The sequence below is a fragment of the Phascolarctos cinereus genome, unplaced genomic scaffold, assembly GCF_003287225.1.
Source record: "Phascolarctos cinereus isolate Bilbo 61053 unplaced genomic scaffold, phaCin_HiC Scaffold_1;HRSCAF=81, whole genome shotgun sequence".
Lineage (NCBI taxonomy): Eukaryota > Metazoa > Chordata > Mammalia > Diprotodontia > Phascolarctidae > Phascolarctos > Phascolarctos cinereus.
Window position 1 is genome coordinate 85,857,974 of NW_027555514.1, and position 19,701 is coordinate 85,877,674.

The 19,701-nt window shown below is 35.8% G+C and overlaps 1 protein-coding gene across 1 annotated transcript in view; it reads right to left on the bottom strand.

Moving 5' to 3' along the window:
- RBM33 (RNA binding motif protein 33) overlaps positions 1–19,701 on the bottom strand; it is a 179,132-nt gene that overhangs the window by 93,869 nt on the left and 65,562 nt on the right. The window contains 1 exon segment of the mRNA XM_021009622.2: positions 7,293–7,351. Within this exon segment, the coding sequence (XP_020865281.1) occupies positions 7,293–7,351 (59 nt within the window).

The following is a 19,701-nucleotide window of genomic DNA, read 5'->3' on the forward strand; positions in this document are numbered from 1 at the left end:
TTTATGCATGGTAGCATTAATAATTTCAATGTGTTTGGAAGTATATGTGCAACTGTTATGACAGATAAGCCAACTGGACAATAAGGAAATAAAATGGAAGATAATGATGACTAAAAATGCTTAGTCTACTACATGAATATCTAAACCAATATGTGAAGTTAACAAAGTCAGCTTCCCATTAAAACAGGTATGATTTTCTAGGCCAGGATTTTTCAAAGATGACCCAAAAAAAACCTCCAAACAAACCCAACAAGTAAATTACCCAGACAAACAAAAAATCAGGGACAGTCAGTATCAACAGTATTGAGAGAAGGCAAAAACACTAATACACTGTTGGTTACTGTGAATTTCTCCAACCATTAGGGGTAACAATTCTGGATTATGCCAGAAAAAATGACAAACTGCTCATACCCTTTTTATTCAGCAATCCCACTATGGGGACAATACCCCAAGGAAATCAAATAAAGAAATGAAGTTCCAACATGTAAAATATTATTCACAGAAATACCCTTGCTATATGGGGGAATGGTTATCATATACGAATATAATGGATTAATACTGTACATTAAGACACGAAGTATAAGATTTCAGAGAAACATGGGAAGGAATGTATAAACTGATGCAGAGAGAAACAGACAGAACCAAGAGACGGAGATGGGGACTGTTTCGACCTCAGGTCTGACTGGTATACAGAATTTCCAGATCAGGAAACTCCCTCTACTGATGCAGATCAGTATCTCCTTTTCAACTTACGATATTAGAGAATTAGAATTAGGTAGCACATCAACTGGTTAAGTGATATGCCCAAGTTCACAGAGCCAGGAAGTGTCAGAGATTGAACTTGAACTCAGGTCTTTCTAACCCTGAGGCCAGACCTCTGTCCATTATGATACTCTGCGTTCAGAGAACTGAGAATAAATACCATGACAATAATGCAAATTAAAAGAAAGATAAACAATAATTACTAGAAAAACCATTGCAATTCCCAAAGACCATACAGTGAAAAGTACCTCCGTTCTCACAGCAGAGAAGTGAGAGAATAGTGTATATATAATCAGACATAGTCACTACATTGGAGGGTTTTGCTTAATTGTTTTTCTTTGTTTCAAGAAACAGTTCAATCTGGGAGGTCGGAAGGCTAAAATGACTGTGATATGAAGACAAAAGGCATGACTAAAAGGTATTCAATAGAGTTATATCATTTCAAGACTACAAAATATTTGAAAATCTCTGCTATGGATTGTTTCAGCGTTTTTTACTCCGTGTTCTCTCCTTTATGGAACATACAATTAGGAAAGAAGTAGTCACACTTAGGCTAAAATCAAGAAATTGATATGTAACATACGCTTTAAAAATATTTTATTTTATCCGTTGGGGGAGAGGAAAGTCATTTTTTGTTTTTATAAAATGAAAACGCTTACCAGCACATTTAAGCAATATTGTGTATCTTCAATGATCTTTTAAATAATTATGAATAGGTAACATATGCTTGATTGACAGGAGTTGTGTATTCAATAACAGTAATTATCTTGGTTAAGAACAAGTCATGCAATTTCCCTTGTACAGTGCTGCCAGAAACTTGTTTTAAAAATCTATGAGAATTCTGATCAATACCCATATTTATACACTAATCAATAAATACTTTGATGATATTTAAGATACTCTGGGCAAAGAGTATTTGCAATAGGTTTCAGAAAATCTATTACTTGTTTTATAGAGTCCTAAATATTTTTACAATATTGTATGTTTATTTAAATGTGACATTGCTACTACTTGTTGTGTATGTTATAATGAGGATGCTTTTTTTGTAAGGACTGGAGTAAACTGACACTGAATACCTTTCAATTCTCCAATTTTACCATTCTGTGGTATTAAACTAAAAATTAAAATTATAATACAATACCTTGTTTTAAGTATATAATTTTAAAATAGAACTTAATAATAATTACTTTACAAACAACTGAGTAAGCTATAGAAACATATCTATTTCTTGGGCTTTGGATTACTAGGGAACTAAGTTTTTTTTCTGATCCTATGAATCATGTGCAAGGTATTCTGGTAAAACAGCAAGTCAAGTTAAAGGGTTACTGAATGTTAGAAACCATCTTATTTAATAGCTGTTACCATAGTGTTTAGCTGCTGCTCTTCCTCCTGCAGATGGGAATTCATTGATATGATTAAATTTGATGGTATGATAATATATGGTAATCGTGATTAATCAGAAACCCACTAGCAAATGCAGGATGTTGGGCATTATGTCACCTGCATTTTAAACTGCATTCCTTCCATGCCAGCCTGACAATATCTGACAGCTGGACAGATCCCATACTACATCTGCTTACTACTACTTATAGTTCTCATAGGAAAAAATGCCCATCATTCCTTCACTGTCTTTATTGCTATAATTACTAGGCTTTGCAGACAAGTAGTGAAAACACAAAGTGTTCCAAAAGAAAGCATTTTTTCCTCATTGTAGTACATCCTCAATTCACATCTGCAAAGACCATAATCTGAAAGAAATGTAATTTGATGCAGCAGTCTCACTCAAACATGATTTGCATGAAATGCCGTATAAAACACAATCCAAGGAATGTCAATCAACACCACCTGATACCACGTACCCTGCTAAATGAAAACAAAATAACATTAAAAACTACCTGTGATTTGCTACTGCTACACAGTAAATAGAAAGAAAATTTCATTTATTGGTACTATTACAATAGTAATGCCATAGCCGAACAGAATAATTTAAAAATCAAAGGCACAAAAGCATCATTCCTACATCTAATTTTTCAGTGTTTTAAGCAAACACACCACTATGAAACTGTTTAGTGGCCAAATTGTTCTCTTTAACTGGGCCACTGGCTTTCAAAGGGTAATCAATAGAAGGAAGAGACGCTAAAATATGGTAGCCAAGATGCTTCAAAACATCATCACTTAAAACGTATCAGATTTTAGTATCTGTAGCAATTTAAAGGGAACGAAAATTAGTCTAAAAAACCAAAACTTAAAATGCTACTTTGTAAACCTTTAATATGATGAAGATATCTCTGTGATAGTTTCAAGTAGCAAACTTTACATATGACCTTCAGTCAAAGGCCTAACAAATATCAGGAAAAAAGGGACTAGGAAACTAAGTTTTAACAAGAGAAAATAATCATTAATAAATTAGGTGGAAAAACCTGAATTGTAAATTCATTATTTTGTTAAAAACAAAGAAAGCTCCTTGGAACTGAAAGCAAAGCTCACACAGAAACGAACATAGATGTTAACTAATGTACAGGCAATTCAAAGTAATTAGGAAAATATAAAATGGGTCTGGGAAATGAGATTTCGAAGCCTAAGTGGGTCACATAGCACATTTTAACCCTCAGGGGTATATGCTAGCTGCCTAAGCCAATCAGCCATGCTAAGAATCTGTTATTTAAATAACTGGAGTATATCTACGCCTTCCCAAAAAAGATCCAGCTCTCTGATAGTATGTTTCAAAACATTAACTGATCTACAAAAAGATAAGATCACAAGGGGCAAGGAGGATGCTTCTACTCTCCTAGTACATTTATTTTGTGGAAAAATTCTAACTTGTACTATGTCCTTCTAGACACAATTATTTAAATATACATTTACTCAGAATAAAAATATGTGTATAAATAAGAAAAGATTTTAGTTTCTGAGTCCTTTAAATGTCATAGTCCCTGAACAGAATATGGGAAAGTCATAATAAAATTCCAGCAGAAGCACAAGGCTCTGATAAGGAAAATTCCCATATTTCTAAGCATTTTTTCTCAAATATAATTTTTCTTTCAAACCACTTAGCAAGTATTTCTAAAGCATATTTATTCAAACTTCTAAATTTCTAATTCAAATTTCTAAAAACTTTGGTTTTATGTCAACAGAACTAAAACAAAATCGTTTTAATATTCCGTATTATTTTGAATAAACTGGCGATTTAAACTTAAATGGTAGTTATTCCTAAATAAATAGTTACAAACACAAGTATACATGATAAAAGTAATGGAATAATAATTCTTCCTCCCCAAATTTGTCATAATTACTTAGTACAAAGATTCTCACATGGGGTCTGTGAACTTTATTTTCTTAGTATTTTGATAATTGTATTTCGACATAACTGGTTTCCTATACAATCCTATATGTTTTATTTTATATATGCATTCAAAAACATTATACCAAGGAGTCCAGAAGCTTCATGAGATAAAAATCTGAGATAAAAAAGGCTACCCCCTGATTTAAGGTTTACAAATAAAAGTATTTTTCTTTACAACCACCCTGATGAGAAAGTTGTGAATATGTATTATCTTCATTTACAGAAGAAAAAAAGTTAAGTGATTTGTTCATGATCCCATAGCAAGCAAATATCTTAGGCATGCTTTGAACCCAGGTATCTTGACTCCTAAGACCATAAGTACATACATTATGTAATAATGACTCCTAACCCTCAATTCCTTTTCTCCTTCAAATGAATAGAGTAACTGAATAGTAAAAACTTATACTTACCAGTAGAAGTTACTACTCATGAACGATGTGCATTGATAATTTTACAGAATTATCAAAACAATGTTCCATATTATAATAATCTTAGGATGTGTCCTTTTAAAAAAGCTACAATAATCACATAAAATGGTACTCTGTGACAAACTTCTCATCAACTATAGGAATATAGGTTCAAAACTTGGAATTTCTTATGCATTGAACTAATTTTTAAAAAATAATTACTAAAACAATTCTAAATATATACTTAATGTTTAAAAGATAATGCATGTTAGTAAGAGTAAATCTGCATTTATTTGCTGGTCCTTAAAATAATGAACATATGTTTGAAGACTTACAGGACAACAAGTGAAAATAAAATGTTTCCTCTTAATTGATTCAATTCACTATTTTTTAATTGTAGAACAAGGTAACAAGTCTTCTTGAGCTTTTGTGTGCACATGTGCCATGCTTTGAACAATAGCTAAGGTCATTAAAAGTAACTCAAAAATCATGTTTTTATGAGGCAAACTGATTTTAATTGGTCATAAAGACTTATTTAACATAGGTTAACATTTAACAATATAAAAAAACTCTCTGATTTATCAGTGTACCTAATTTTTATCTTTGTATAATAGAGGGTTTTTTCCCTTTGTTTCTGCTTGTTTTATGAAGTGAAACATACCCAAAATTGATAACTGTGTGATGTCAATTCTCTATAATTTCATCCCCAAGTGAGATTTAATTGTATATAACTAATTTTACTTTGTTTGAAGCTATACTTTGATTTAAATTATATTTAAGAAATGTTGTGAACTAGTATTTCATATCATCAATCAAGTTTAATTTAGTAGCAGTAGAGAGAAAATAAATGTAACCCAAAAAAGACAAACTGAAAGGCACATGAAAAAAGTGAGAGTCATAACCATAACAAAAGTATTTTTCCTTTACACAATACTCTAAATGTTACTTTGAAAATGCCTTCAAAACAATGAAACCGGTATCAGATATAATGACTTTAAGATGGGCTGTAAAGTACAGAAATGGCCTTTAAGACAGAAATCATGCCTGACTTTAGCTGAAGACACAGCTTTTCATGCTTAAGAAACCAAAGTTGGGACAGACAATACCTCCTAACTAGTATTAAATGTTTCCAAACAAAAACTAAAGTTTATTATCACTCAATTCTCTAAATCACTGGAGGGAAGCACATTCTATTCCAGAAACAATTAGCACTGTTTCTGAGAACGCTTTTTTGGAAAAGGACAATTCTCATATTCAGAATATAATAATCAAAGAAAAGCTAAATTTCTCATGAAATGTAAAATATTAACTGTATTGTACACTAAGCCTTATCTGAGTTTTTTCCCCTCCAAATTATCACATAAATTTATTGAAGTACATTTGGAAAAACCACAAATAAAAACCGAAAGCAGCTATTCTAGCTCTATATTTGCTGTTAACACATTTTTACAAGGCTATCAATTACAGTACTGACTTATGTCTATTCCTTGTTTACAATTTCTTATCCATTTTGAATTTTAGCTTATATCATGCTATTATTGCTATAATGAAAATGAAATAAACATAAAAACTAGCTCAATCACGGTTTAGACATAGACCTTGAGATTTTTTCATACAGAATACTGTAAAGTACTATAAAAGCACTCAAAACATTTCTACCTTTTTAATAAGCTAGCTTTCAAACCTATTCATCAAAAGAAAGATATTCTACAATTTAAAGCACAGAAATGCTTACTTCATAACCATAATTCACTGATTTATAAAGAGATTCAATAAATTATTTGGAGGAAAAACAAATGCTTTTTTCTTTGCTTATTTTGATTATTTGAAACATTCACAATTTTTTTTTTACTGACTGGATAATTAGTTTTAAGAATCAGCAGTATTTCACAAATATTACTATAGAAAACAATCCTCTAAATTACCAAAAGGGTGCTTACTTGAGTAATAATAGCTAGTTAAGAATAATAAATAAACCAATAATAACTGTATTGATATAACTCATATTTACATAGCACTTCATGATTTAAAAACCACAAGATAGTTGAATCCTCTTTTGAAATATATTTATGGACAGAAGTAGATCTACTTTCATTTTCTGAGGACTTCTAAAATTTAAGTATTTAAAAATAAGGTCATTCTTTATACTTTAGGATTTTTTCTGTTCAATATAACTATATATATTCATATTCTTACTTGTTTTATGAACTCATAATTACAACTATAATAAAAGCCTTATAAAACACTGCATAACAAACTCAAGGAAATATTTTTCCAACAAACCAATTAAGTCAGAAAAATGAAGAAAATTAAGGAATATTTCTGAAACACATTTTAAAAATTATTTTCTAAAGTGCAGTTAAATCAAGTGACTAGGCATCTATTTTTTTGTTTCAGAAAAACAATTTGTTAAATTTCACATGCACATGTGTATGTATATATATATACACACACAACTTTTAATAATGGAAGGATCTTTGCACTTAATACAAGGAGGCAATAATAAAATCAAAATCCATATTCTTTAAACTAAAATGCATTTGAACTTCCCACTGGTGACTCTGATCCAACAATTTTACAGTTAAACAAAATTAATTCTGCTCTCAAAAATCCATTGACCTTAAGCTTTTAACAAACATTTTCAACTGCACAGATTATTGTCAATATTTACAAATCCTTAAAATTATATTTAGCTGGAGCCACTTTTATTTGCTATATTAATATTTCTTTGCAAATGTATGCTTAACCATATCACAGCAGAAGGACCAGCTGCTACTCACTGGGAATCTCTGGGGTCCTACAGCAGGTCTGGGCTGGCTGGGTACTGGTAACAAGGGCACTAAAAGAAGAAAAACACCTTTCATTGTAAATTTGTTTTGGTTAACAATGGTACCTGTGTGAAAAAGAAATAATGCAATTTACCAAACAGGTAAGAATTTGCGGCTTAGGGCAAATTCTTGAGCCCAGCCCGCCCTCCACTTTTTTTTTCTTAAAGAAAGCCTGCTGACATGTCAAATAGTAAGAAATTTAGATTTGACTAGTCAAACATTTGCAGATTACATTTTTCTTCAGGAGACGAGTCATTCCTGTCTATTTTTCAAGTAAGTATAGCTAAAAGAAACTGAAAGAATCTTCAGTTCTGGTACTCCCATCCACTCAAAAATCTAAGTACAAGTAATTTTTTTTTAATCATAGAGGAAAAAGGAAATCAAACTACAATAGAAATGATTTTTATAAGAAGTATCATATACTTTACTCCATTTCAAATAGGCTAATTTCATAAATTGGTACTAAGTGGGTTATATACTATGGAGCTTTAAAAAAATTCTCTGGTGCTTAAATATTGTGGTTTTATGAAAACAAAACAAAATACAATAATTGCACATGGGAATTTTGCTAACAAGTTCTACTCTAAATTTCACACAGAAAGTGGTAGTTGTGTTTCAAGACACCAGAATATTAGGAGAAAATAAATCTGAAGAGTAAAATGACTGAGGGTATGAGAGAAAAAAAATTAATTTTTAAACTAATAAATGACACCCCCCCCAATCTCAGCTACTTACAGAATTCAGCACATTAAACTTCTTATTTAACAAGATTCCATAGTTCAAACTTAAAAGTGCTACTAGGCTAGTAAAGCCAAACTTTGAAAACTGGACTCAGAAAGGCTCCCTTCTTTAAAAAAAAAAAAAGATCTGCTAACAGAAAATGTTTAAAGGAGGATAGGGATAGAAGAGGGGTGGGAAAGGGAGGGAGGGCAGGAGGGTCATTTGTCCCAAGAGAATAATTTGCAGAGCTTTGAATTTTACTGTTAGCAGTTTAATCTGGAATATTTTTTTCTTTCTGTTTTAACTAACAAGTTTACTACATGCTCACTCTATCTGAGAGCAGCTTGGTGGCACAGTGGATAGAGCACCAAAACTGGAATCACATAGACTCATCTTCCTGAGTTCAAATCTCACCTCAGACACTTCCTAGCTGTGTGACTCTGGGCAACTCACTTTACCCTGTTTGCCTCAGTTTCCTCATCTGTAAAATGAGGTGGAGAAGGAAATGGCAAACCACTCCAGTATCCTTGTCAAGAAAACCCCAATGGGGTTACAAAGAGTCAGACCTGACTGAAAGCTACTGAATAAGAACAAATACCCTATCAGAGGCATTGGACTGTGTATCAGTAAACAAAATATCACCCTCAAGGAACATGAGATTTAGTTGAAGAAAGCAAGAGAAGTGAATAATGTATAAAGGAACACATCAGGAAGTACAAAATTATATGATACATCAATGTTGTTTAGTTTTAGACTTGGAATCCAAAATGTCAATTCATAGAATCAGAAATCTAAGGTAAAAGGATCCTTAGAGGAGAATCACCTCTCCAATATGCCTGTGTGGTCATCTAACTTTCGCTTAAAAAATTGTAAGTAGGGAGTATTAAATGAAACCCACTCCATTCCTGGATCTCACTCTGGCCACACAACTAGCCTGATCTCGTTTAGTTGACACATAAAAATCTTCACTATTGTCTTCTACACATTTCTAGCATGTAAATTGTCATTGCTAACAAGCTGCAGATGTCAGAGAAAAAGGCAGCAAAGCTCAGAGGCCCAATCAATGAACAGGCAATCTATAAATGAGTCAAGAACTAAGCCAGGCACAGGGCATCCAAAGAAAAAATTTAAATAATCCTTGCCACCCAAAAAATGTACATTCTCTTAGGGGAGACAACATATACATATATAATAAGTATATCTAGAATTAAAAAAAAATACAAGGTAGTTTAGGGAGGCACCAGCAATTGTAGGTAGGAGGAAATCAGGAAAATAGGTCAAGCTTCAGCTGGGTCATGAAGAAAATAAATGATTCTACAAGGTGAGGGAGGAGCGCATTCCAGGCATGAAGGAAATTCAGTGGAATGGCATGGAAACAGGAGATGGATTACATGTCAAGAACAGAAAGAATTCCAGTCTACCTTGATCACAGAGTGCTGGAAGGAAATCATGTGCAATGATTATGGAAAGGCAGGTTGGAGCCAGATTACGAAGAGCTTTAAAAGTCGGACTTTATAGGAGTTTATTGAATTGGGAAGTGGCATGATCATAACTAAGCTTAACAAATCACTTTAATAAATAACATGGAGGATGGACTCAAATGAAAAGTCACTGGAGACAGAGAAAAGTCATTAAGCAGACCATTGCAGGAGTGATGAAGGTCTAAACTAAAGTGGTGGCTGTTTAAGTAATGAAAGAGAGATGTATGCAAGAAGTAGAAGCAACAAAATTCAGGCAACTAATTACACGTGTTAGGTGAGGGAGAGCTAGAAGTCAAAGATAATGCTAAGGTGGTAAATTTTGGTGATTAAAAGGACAGTTGGGGCAGCTAGGTGGCACAGTGGATAGAGCTCTGGCCTTGGAGTCAGGAGTACATGAGTTCAAATACACTCTCAGACACATGTCACTTACTAGCTATGTGACCCTGGGCAAGTCACTTAACCCCGATAGCCTCACCAAAAAGCAAAAAAAAAAAAAAAAAAGAAAAGAAAAGAAAAGAAAAGAAAAAGAAAAGAAAAGAAAAGGACAGTGGCTCCCTCAACAGAATCAGGTAACCTAGGAAAAGGGTAAGTTTTCAAGTTTGAGAGAGGATGAAAAAGAGTTCTGAATTGTACATGTTAAACTCAAGTTGTCTATGTAACTTCTGGTTTGAAATGTCCAATAGGAAAATACAGTTTAAGAAGGGAGTCAAGATGGTGAAGTGATAGGAGGGAGTAAAGCAGGGTGCCCTCTGTACCAGATGGAATCTTAGTAGGAAAATCCAGAAAAACTCAGTGAGTCCTTTGTCCAGCCCAGCTCGGCAAAGGGAGAATCAAGGAGGTCTGAAGACACTGGGTACAGGGCCAGCAAGAAACATATTGGGCAGGTAGCACTCCAGCATCAGGGAGAAGCTGTATACCAGGACAAAAGGAAGTTCCAGACCCATACTAGAGGGGCATTGTGATGAGAACAGATGTGAACTGACAGTTTTGTCACCTACTATCCAATTCTGGATACAGAGCAGAGTGAGAAAGGGATCTGTTCAGGGGAATGGTGATCCTGGGTAGGGAGGCAAGAGCTTTATACAGAGAAAGTTCAGAATTCATCAACAGCAGTGATGTGGCTCAGACTTCCAATGGCAGATTGGGGTCTCATTTCCAGCATCTAAGCCAGCCTGCAAAGAAATAACCAAGGCAGGAATACCAGACCAAAGGAGAATCTATAATTTCGCTATTTTGAACTAAAAAAGATCTCCAGTTTGCTGGTAAGAGGCAGAGTCCAGCAGCATTCTACTCCTTCAAGGAACCTGCAGAGATCTGGGGGGTGGGGTTGGGGTGCAGGATCAGCTGTCAGACTTTGCACTGGATCAGACCACTTTGGGAGTAGTTTTTCCCTGAAATCCATGAATAACACAATACTCAATACCCCAAAAAAGTAGTAACAAAAGGACCAACTCCAACATTCCCTCCAGAAGTGCCACAAAGCCTATTCCCAAACATCAAGCCCCAAACCAGGAAATAGGCTGAAAGAATAGCCAAACAAAAAATTAACTCCATTATAGCAAGAGTTAAAAAAAGAGGTTTAAAATTTTTTATAAACAGAATGAGAGCACTTGCCAAAAATATCAGAAAAGAAATGAGAACATGGAAGAAAAAGCTTGATACAAGAGGCACAAAACCTTACCTAAGCAACAAATACCCCAAAAATTCAAAATAACCAAACAGAAAACAATAACTTCATAAGGTAATAAGAAATATTAAAACAGTCAAAAGGCTGAAAAAAAAAAAGAAAAATATGTAAGGTATTTCATAGTAAGAGCAACTGACCTGGAAAACAGATGAAAGTGAAAAATTTAAGGATGACCGGACTATCTGAATATCATAACCAAAAAAAAGAAGCTAGACATCATATCTCAAGAAATCTTAAAAGAAAATTTCCCAAATCTCTTAGAAACAGAGGGCAAAGTGGAAATAAAAAGAATCCACTGACCACCCCAAATGAAAACTCCAGGAACATCATAGCCCCAAACCAGAGCTTCCCAGTCAAAGAAAAAAAATACTCCAAGCAGCCAGAAAGAAAGAATTCATGTACCGAGGAGCCACAGTCAGGATCACACATAAATGAACAATGCTAAAACAAGAAAAAAACAAGTTACATTCAAATATGGGGAGATAATATACGTCTCCTCTAAAACTTATTATCATCATCTCAAGTCATGGAGACAGTCCAATTAGACAAGGAAGTGGTTCTGTTATGGTTTGATGATCTTGAGAAAAGAATGGAAAGAGGGTGAAAGAGGAATACACTGTGTGTAGAGGGTGAGGGTGGAGTTAAAAGTTATCTCACACAATCAGTATACACATAGAGAAGAAGGTAGAGGGAGGAGTGGTTGACACTTTAACTTCTCGGGGCAGCTAGGTGGCACAGGATAGAGTCAGGAAGACCTAAGTTCAAATCCACCCTCAGACATTTGACACTTACCTAGCTGTGTGACCCTGGGCAAGTCACTTAACCCCACTGCCTAGCAAAAACAAAACACGACACTTGAACTTCTCTCTCACCTGAACTGGTTAATAAAGAATGCACACGCGCGCGCGCACACACACACCACACACACACACACACACACACACACACACACACACACAAAAGCGCGCTGGCATTTATGGAAATACATTTTATTCAATAGGGACATAGGAGGGGAAGGAAAAATGGGGTAGGAGGAATTAGAGGGAAGGTAGGTTAAGGGAAGGATTAGTTCTAAACAAAACAAACTCTAAGGATACACAAAATATTTACAGCTCTTTTTGAGGTGGTAAACGATGGGAATCTGAGAGGATGTGCAGAAGTCATGGAATGGATGAAAAAGTTGTGGTATAAAAATGTGATAGAATATTATTGTACCAAACTCTTATCAGCATAAGGACCAACCTGGATTCCAGGGGATTAATGAGGAAATATGCTACTCACCTCCTGACAGAGAAGTGAAGACTCAGAATACAGAATGACACAAAGAATTTTTGGACAGAAATTTATTTTGATAGACTCTACATTTTTGTAATTAGCTTTGTTTTTCCTGTGTTCTAAATTTGGGGTTGGGAGGGGGAGGTGCAGATAGTTTTTGATGAAAACAAAATATTTTTTAAAAAGAAATGTGCAGTAGGCACTTCGTAACATGAGAATGGAGCTCAGGAGACAGACAGGGAAACATAGACTAGCAGGCTACTACATATAGATGATAATTAAATTATATCCACGAAAACTGATGAGGCTGTCAAGTAAAAGAAATGAAGACAGAATAAGGTCCAGGACAGACTGGGAAACACCTACAATGTGAAGGCATCATCTGGATGATAAACCAGCAAAGGAAACAGAGGAGTGGCTACATGGGCATAGGACTGGTCAATCAAGAAAGGGCAGTGTCACAAAAACCCAGAAAAGAGTTTCCAAGAGAGGAAGAAGATCAACAATGGCAAATTCTACAGAGAGGAATCAAAGAGGATGAAGCCTGATAAGAATCCATCAGATTTGGCAATTAAAAGATCATTCCGAAGTTCAAAAAGCAGTTTCAGTTGAGTGATGAATTTGGAAGCAAAATCTCAAAGGGGTGAGAAAAGAGGAAGTAGAGAGACATCTAGTATAGATATTTTTCTTTCCTTTTCAAAAGAGAAAAAGAGTGAAATCAGGCCATACATATTCCACAATGAAAGTATCTCGGGAATTAGATCAGCATTCCTACCTGAGCCTTAAGTTAATTAACATGCTTAGGAGCTATAAAAAGAGAATAGTGCTATCATATGTAATCAAACTGGCCTATATATGGTAATGAGTAGAGAAGGAGCAAGAACAGTACAGAAAGTGGACAACCAAGCAAAAGTCAGGTGAAAAATATAATTAAATGTTGAGGATTCTGGGTTTTTTCCTCTCGTGTTTCAACAGTGGTGTGAGTGTGGGCTATTCACAGGTACCTTTGTAAATCTGAAATAACCTCAACACTATTACCCAGACACAATAAACACCATGAAAAAGAAGCAGCATAAAAATGAAGCTGTATTTCTGTATTCATATTAGAGGACTACACCATCGAAAGTCAATCCTAACTTTCCTTCCCAATCCTTATTGGGAAAGAAAAGGGAGGGAACAACTAATTATTAAAACCTACTATGTGCCAGGCACTGTGCTAAGTACTTTACAAATATTATCTAATATAATGCTCACAACAACCCTGAGAGGAAAGTGCAAAGGACAAGTGGTACCTATCAATGACATATACATAGCCAACATGCATCTTTCCACCATCATTTATAAGTTTAATTCCTCTAAGGTCAAAATATTCTAGAATTGGCAATCACTTAATATTACTAAGAGAATACAGGTGATCACAACATCATTTTACAGCAGAAACAGTATGGAATCACTGAAAATACAGCATCATTTCCCAAGTGGCAATCCAGCTCAAGCTTCATCTCCTCCTCAATTCTAGGCAGAGATCAATGACTATCTGCAATATTTGTCCAAGATAAGCCTAAGGATATAAACTCAAGTTAATATGGCACTTTCAGGTTTACACAGTGCTACCGTCACAAAAATTTTGTGAAGTACAAAATACAAATTTTATCCTTATTTTGCAGATGAAAAAAATTGAGGTTTCTCAAGTGATTCGCTCATGGCCATATGGCTAATTAAGTGTAGAAACTAGGGTTAATAAAAGAAACCACATTTTTTTCCATCCATCACTCACACTATAAAAACAATTTTACAATACTCTGGATTTTACCTCCACTTCAGAAGTCTGTAAGATGCAGCTCAGGCCCCATTTTTTTCTTTTCTTTCTTTTTTTTTTAAAATTAATTCATTTTGAATTATCAACAATCACTTCTATAAGCTCTTGAGTTTTAAATTTTTCACCCCCTTCTTCCTCACCTCCCTCCCCAAGACAGTGCGCAATCTGATATAGGCTATACATATACATCAGGCCCCACTTTCTGCAGGAAGCCTTTCCTGATCCCTCCAAATGCTAGTACCCTTGCTCCTCAACTACTCTGTAGTCAAGTCAGTAAGCATTTACTAAGTACTTTACTAGTGCCACGGACTGTGCTATGCTCTTAAGATACAAAGAAAAGTAAAACAAACAAAAAACAAATCAGTCCGTGCTCTCAAGGAACTCACAGACTAATGGAGGAGACAACATGCAAACAATTATGTACCAACAAGACAGATATACAAGTTGAATCAAAGATAATGACAGAGGGAATGCACTAGCATTAAGGTGGGTGGGGAAAGCCTTCTTGTAAAAAATAGGATTTTTATTTGGAACTTGAAGGATGCCAGAAAACATACTAGGAAGGAAAGAATTCCAGGTACAGAGAAAGGCCAATCAACATGCATGAAGTAGGGAGGGGAGAGAGCTGTGTTCAAAGGATAGAAAGGAGACCAGTACCACTGGATCACAAAGTATACAGAGGATAATAAAGGGTAAGAAGACTGGAAAGGTAGAAGATGCTAGGTTATGACAGGCTTTAAAAGCCAAACAGACAATTTCATATTTGATCCTACAGTGAGTAGAGAGTTATTGGAGTTCATTTGTATCTAACTACTTTGTAAAAATTTGTATTTATTAACTTTATATTTATGTTACATGTACATGCTTTTAATATGTAATCCTCTCTCCCATTTGAAGGTAACCTTAACATAAACTGGGATTGTCAGACTCTTTGTAGTAGTATCTTCAGCATCTAGCCCAGTGCCAGGCACATAGTAGGCAGTCTTTTGTATCATGTGTTCTTTAACACTGGGTGGTATCTCTGGAAAGAACATAGTTCCCTATTTGATATCCTGGATTATGACAAAATTCCCCAGAGCACTTGAATTGTCTCTAAAGTCAAGGCTGTCATGGAATTTTGCTTAATTCTAATGCGCAAAAAAGAAACAACTTTTATAAGAACTCTTAAGGTTACATTTTGCTCAGTCAAAAATTTTCTTAAAATCAACAAATAATAAAGAGAGGGATACTATGCATAATTAGCTACATAGATGACCATAAACAGATGGTCCACCACAGAAAGTCAACTGTGAAATCTTGCAGTCCCGACCCTTCTTTTTTAAATCAAGACTGCACACAAACTATTCTCATCATGATTTGATGGACAAGAATGTAGGTATATGGGCCAATATTTGTCAATGATTCTTCAGTGGCTTTTATTTCTCTGCCTTCCTTGATACACTCTGAAAATAGAACTTTTTAATCCAATAAACAAGTCAACAAGCATTTATTAAGCACTTACTAGGTACCAGGAACCATGCTAGTGCTACAGATATCCGAAAAAAGGCAAAAACAGTCCTTGCTCATGGAAGTTCACAATCTAATGGAGGAGACAACATGAAAACAAGTATGTACAAACATACTTCTCTAAATTGAAGATAACAGAAGGAATGCATTAACATGAAGGGGAACTAAGAAAGGCTTCTTGCAGAAGATGACATTTAAGCTGCATTCTTTTAGAATTATATCTCCTCTAGCATTCATTTCTTCCATATATTGGGCAGGTTCAGCCTTTATCTCTGCCTTGCCCTTGACTTCTGAAATAAAGTATAGAGAAGGTAAGATAATATTTTGCAAATGATTCAAGGCCATTATTATGAACATTAACTATTGTGATATTTTATAGATGATGAAAGTCTGAGACACTAGCACAAAGGTTGACTCGGTAAGATTACATCATATAAGGCAATGGTCAAAAACTACTTCCAGACAACACCCCCTTTTCAAGGTGAGCTCCAATCTTGTTAAACAATATAAAGTCTAGCAATAAAATATATATCCTAGTGCTGAAATGACCACATACGTGGCATATTAATGTCTTCTGAGGGTTAATAAAGGGGTTACTAGGATCTCCATCTGCCCATAATTAGAAATATCCTATGATTAACATGCCTGTAGCATAGTACAAAGTCTAGAATGACTGAGATCCCAAATATCATCCTAACATACAGAACTAGAATAGTTAATATGAGTTTAGTATGACAGAATTATAGCATTTGATACTACTGAACAAACTTTCCACCTAAATATTTTTTCCTGATTTGGTCTTTTTTCCCCACCATCTGGCCACTCCTCCTCAATCTCCTATCCAGTAGCATCATCCATGTCTCAACCCCTAACTACGGATTTCAAAATGCTTTATCTTGGGGGACCTCTTGTCCTATATTTGTGATTTCAGCAGCTCTGACAGGTTCAGCTATCATCTTCATAGAGATGATCTTCAGATTTATAAATCTAACACGAGCATAATTCTTGACCTTCAGTGCTACATCACTACCTATTAGATATTTCCAGTTAGATTCCTCATAGGTATCTCAAAATTTTTGTTGTTCAGTTTTTCAGTCATGTGCAACTCTTTGTGACCCCATGGACCATAATATATCAGTCCTTTCTATCCTCCACTATCTCAATCTGTCCAAACTCATGTTCATTGCTTCCATGACATCACCATCCTATCCTCTGCCATCCCCTTCTCCTTTTGCCTTCAACCTTTCCTAACATCAGTCTTTTCCAGTGAGTCCTGTCTTTTTTACCCCATGTATTTAATCTTCAGTGTGCTCCAGGCACGTTCTCTTAAGAAGTCTTTAAAGAGGGTCAGCTTGGTGGCCCAGTGGATAGATCTCCAGCCTTGGAGTCAGGAGGACCTGAGTGCAAATCCAACCTTAAGACGCTTGCCACTTACTAGCTGTGTGACCCTGGGCAAGTCACTTAACCCCATTGCCTCCCCCCCAAAAAAAAAGTCTTTAAAGCATAAATAACTAGAAAAATAACCTACTTTTCCTCTCAAGTGAGCATGCTCACAAAACCCTACCTGTTCAAAACACATAATTCTTTTAAGGCACAACCACATATAACACATTCAACTCACAATCATTTATTAAGTATTTATAACATCTATGGCCCTGTGCTAGGTAGATAGGAATGGAAGTGAGAAAACAGAAAGAGGAGTCATACAGTCAAAAATCTAAATTTGTTTTGATCCATATCTACAACTTCACTGATGCAGGGCACTTCTGGAGACAAAATTCCCTCTACCATGCAGACAGGCAACTGTTCTGAAAATTATGGTCTTACAAAACTGCCTCATCCACTGAGAGGCTAAGTGATTTGCCAGGGTCACAGAGTCATTATGTGTTGGGGTGGGATCTGAAACCAGAGGGTCTTCATAACTGTTAAGTCATTTCTCTAAGTACTGCCCCATGTTACATTCCCTATAAACTGTTAAAAACCTAAGTTTTTAACATTACCTGTTACCAGGTTGAAATTTGTTATTTATTCAATTTCTGAAACCAGAAATGTAAAATAAAGTTATGTGGGGAAGAACAAAAGGGGTTACGGAGCCCCCAACAGTCTGTAGTGCGCTGCAGCTTGTCCACCTATCCTTTGTAACTGAAAGAAAAACATGCTCACACAGATGGGGAGAGACTGGGCAGAAGATGGCCATGGCCCTGGGAAGAGCTGGCTAATTAGGGCTAGCTAATGACCACTGTTGTCAATAAATTGTGGAAGAACAGGAGCAAGACTAGGATCAGATGACAATTAAAATCACAGAATGTAAATTTGGCAGCCCTGCAGGGGTACTGAAACCAGGCTGAGCCTGAAAATTTGCTTTGATTTGTTCATGAGGGCAGAAACACTATAAAGACTATAAACTATAACTATGAAGCACATTCAGTCTGTCTACATCCAAAGTCTAATCCCTAATCAGAAAAGATCTTGACCTCATAACATGGAAAAGAGATTAACAAGGAAGACTTTGAGGAGTAAAGTGAGTTGAAGATGCCCAGTTTTCTTGTACAGACTCCCAGCTGATGTTTTGCTACTGGCCACCCATACTGCCACTCTATTTGAGCAGAATGGGCTGGGTGGCAGCCAGCTGATAAAATATATTAAGCCCTTACCATGTAGCAGGTAATGTGTGTAGCACTGGGGAAACAAAGAAAGATAAAAGATAATCACGACTCACAGACTAATGCAAACAGCAACATACAGATAAGATATAAACGAATTAAACTGGAGATAGTCAACAGAGACACATGGACATGTTTGTAGGGCAGCAGAAAATTAACCAGTAGAGAGGGAGAGACAGAAAATAAGTGAAAAGAGTAGGACTGGAATTGATTTTTTAACACATTAGCCTTGGCAAGGCATAAAGCCAAGGCGGGGTGAAGGAACAGAGAGTGGCAGAAGGCATCGAGTAAGAGTGGGGAAGAGGGAGCTCATGGCAAATGACTTCAATTGTTCCCTGTAAAATATGAGGCAACATTCTCAGTTGAGAGAGTGGAGGGAGGGGAGAAGCAATAAGAGGTTTAAGGAGGGATGAAAATATTTGGAAAGCTGGGGAGAGTGGGAGAGTAAGTTAATTAGGGAGGTACAGTAAGATTGCCCAGTTGTGAGGGCCCAGTTGAGGTTATATCACATAAATCTATAGTGGACTCAGAGCAGTTATATGATTTTTTCCATCTTCATTTAGCAGTATGTGTGTAGACACAAACACAATGAGTGGCAGAAGTGATCCAAGGCTGAGGCTTGACTGGGTGTGATCAGTGATATAATTAAGGGGGCATGGAATTAAGAAAGGAGGAGAGTGTGGAGTTGAACTGGTTCATCAAAGAGTAATGATGGGGAGAAGAGGAGAGAGGTGCTAGTAGAAAGGAGATGGCCTGAAGAATAATTTGAGGGGTCAAGGCATTGGAGATCATATTGTGAATGAAAAGTAGGATTATGTAAGTGAAGGCAGAGGGAGAGGTGAAAAGCCAATAAATTATGATTGGATGATTGGATTTCTTTCAGAATTTTTGAGCACAGAGCAATACATTCTTGAACACAGAGGAGGATGGCAAGATCAAGGGTATGACCATCTTTGTGCGTGGTTGAGGTAGGGTAGAGGAGAAGCTCATAGGAGAAGAGTAGGTGGTGCTACTCCTCTACCCTCAAAGGACAGGCACAGCAGGAGATGGGAGGCCTGAAGTCGAAGAGAGTGTTGCTCTTCTTTGCACCAGAGGCTCTCCATAACCCTGCTGGGAGATTAGGCTGACAGCAAGAGACATCAGATGCCTTGAGCTGGTACTGATGCAACTGACTGATCTGAGGCAGATAGAAGATGCCTGTCCTGGCCCC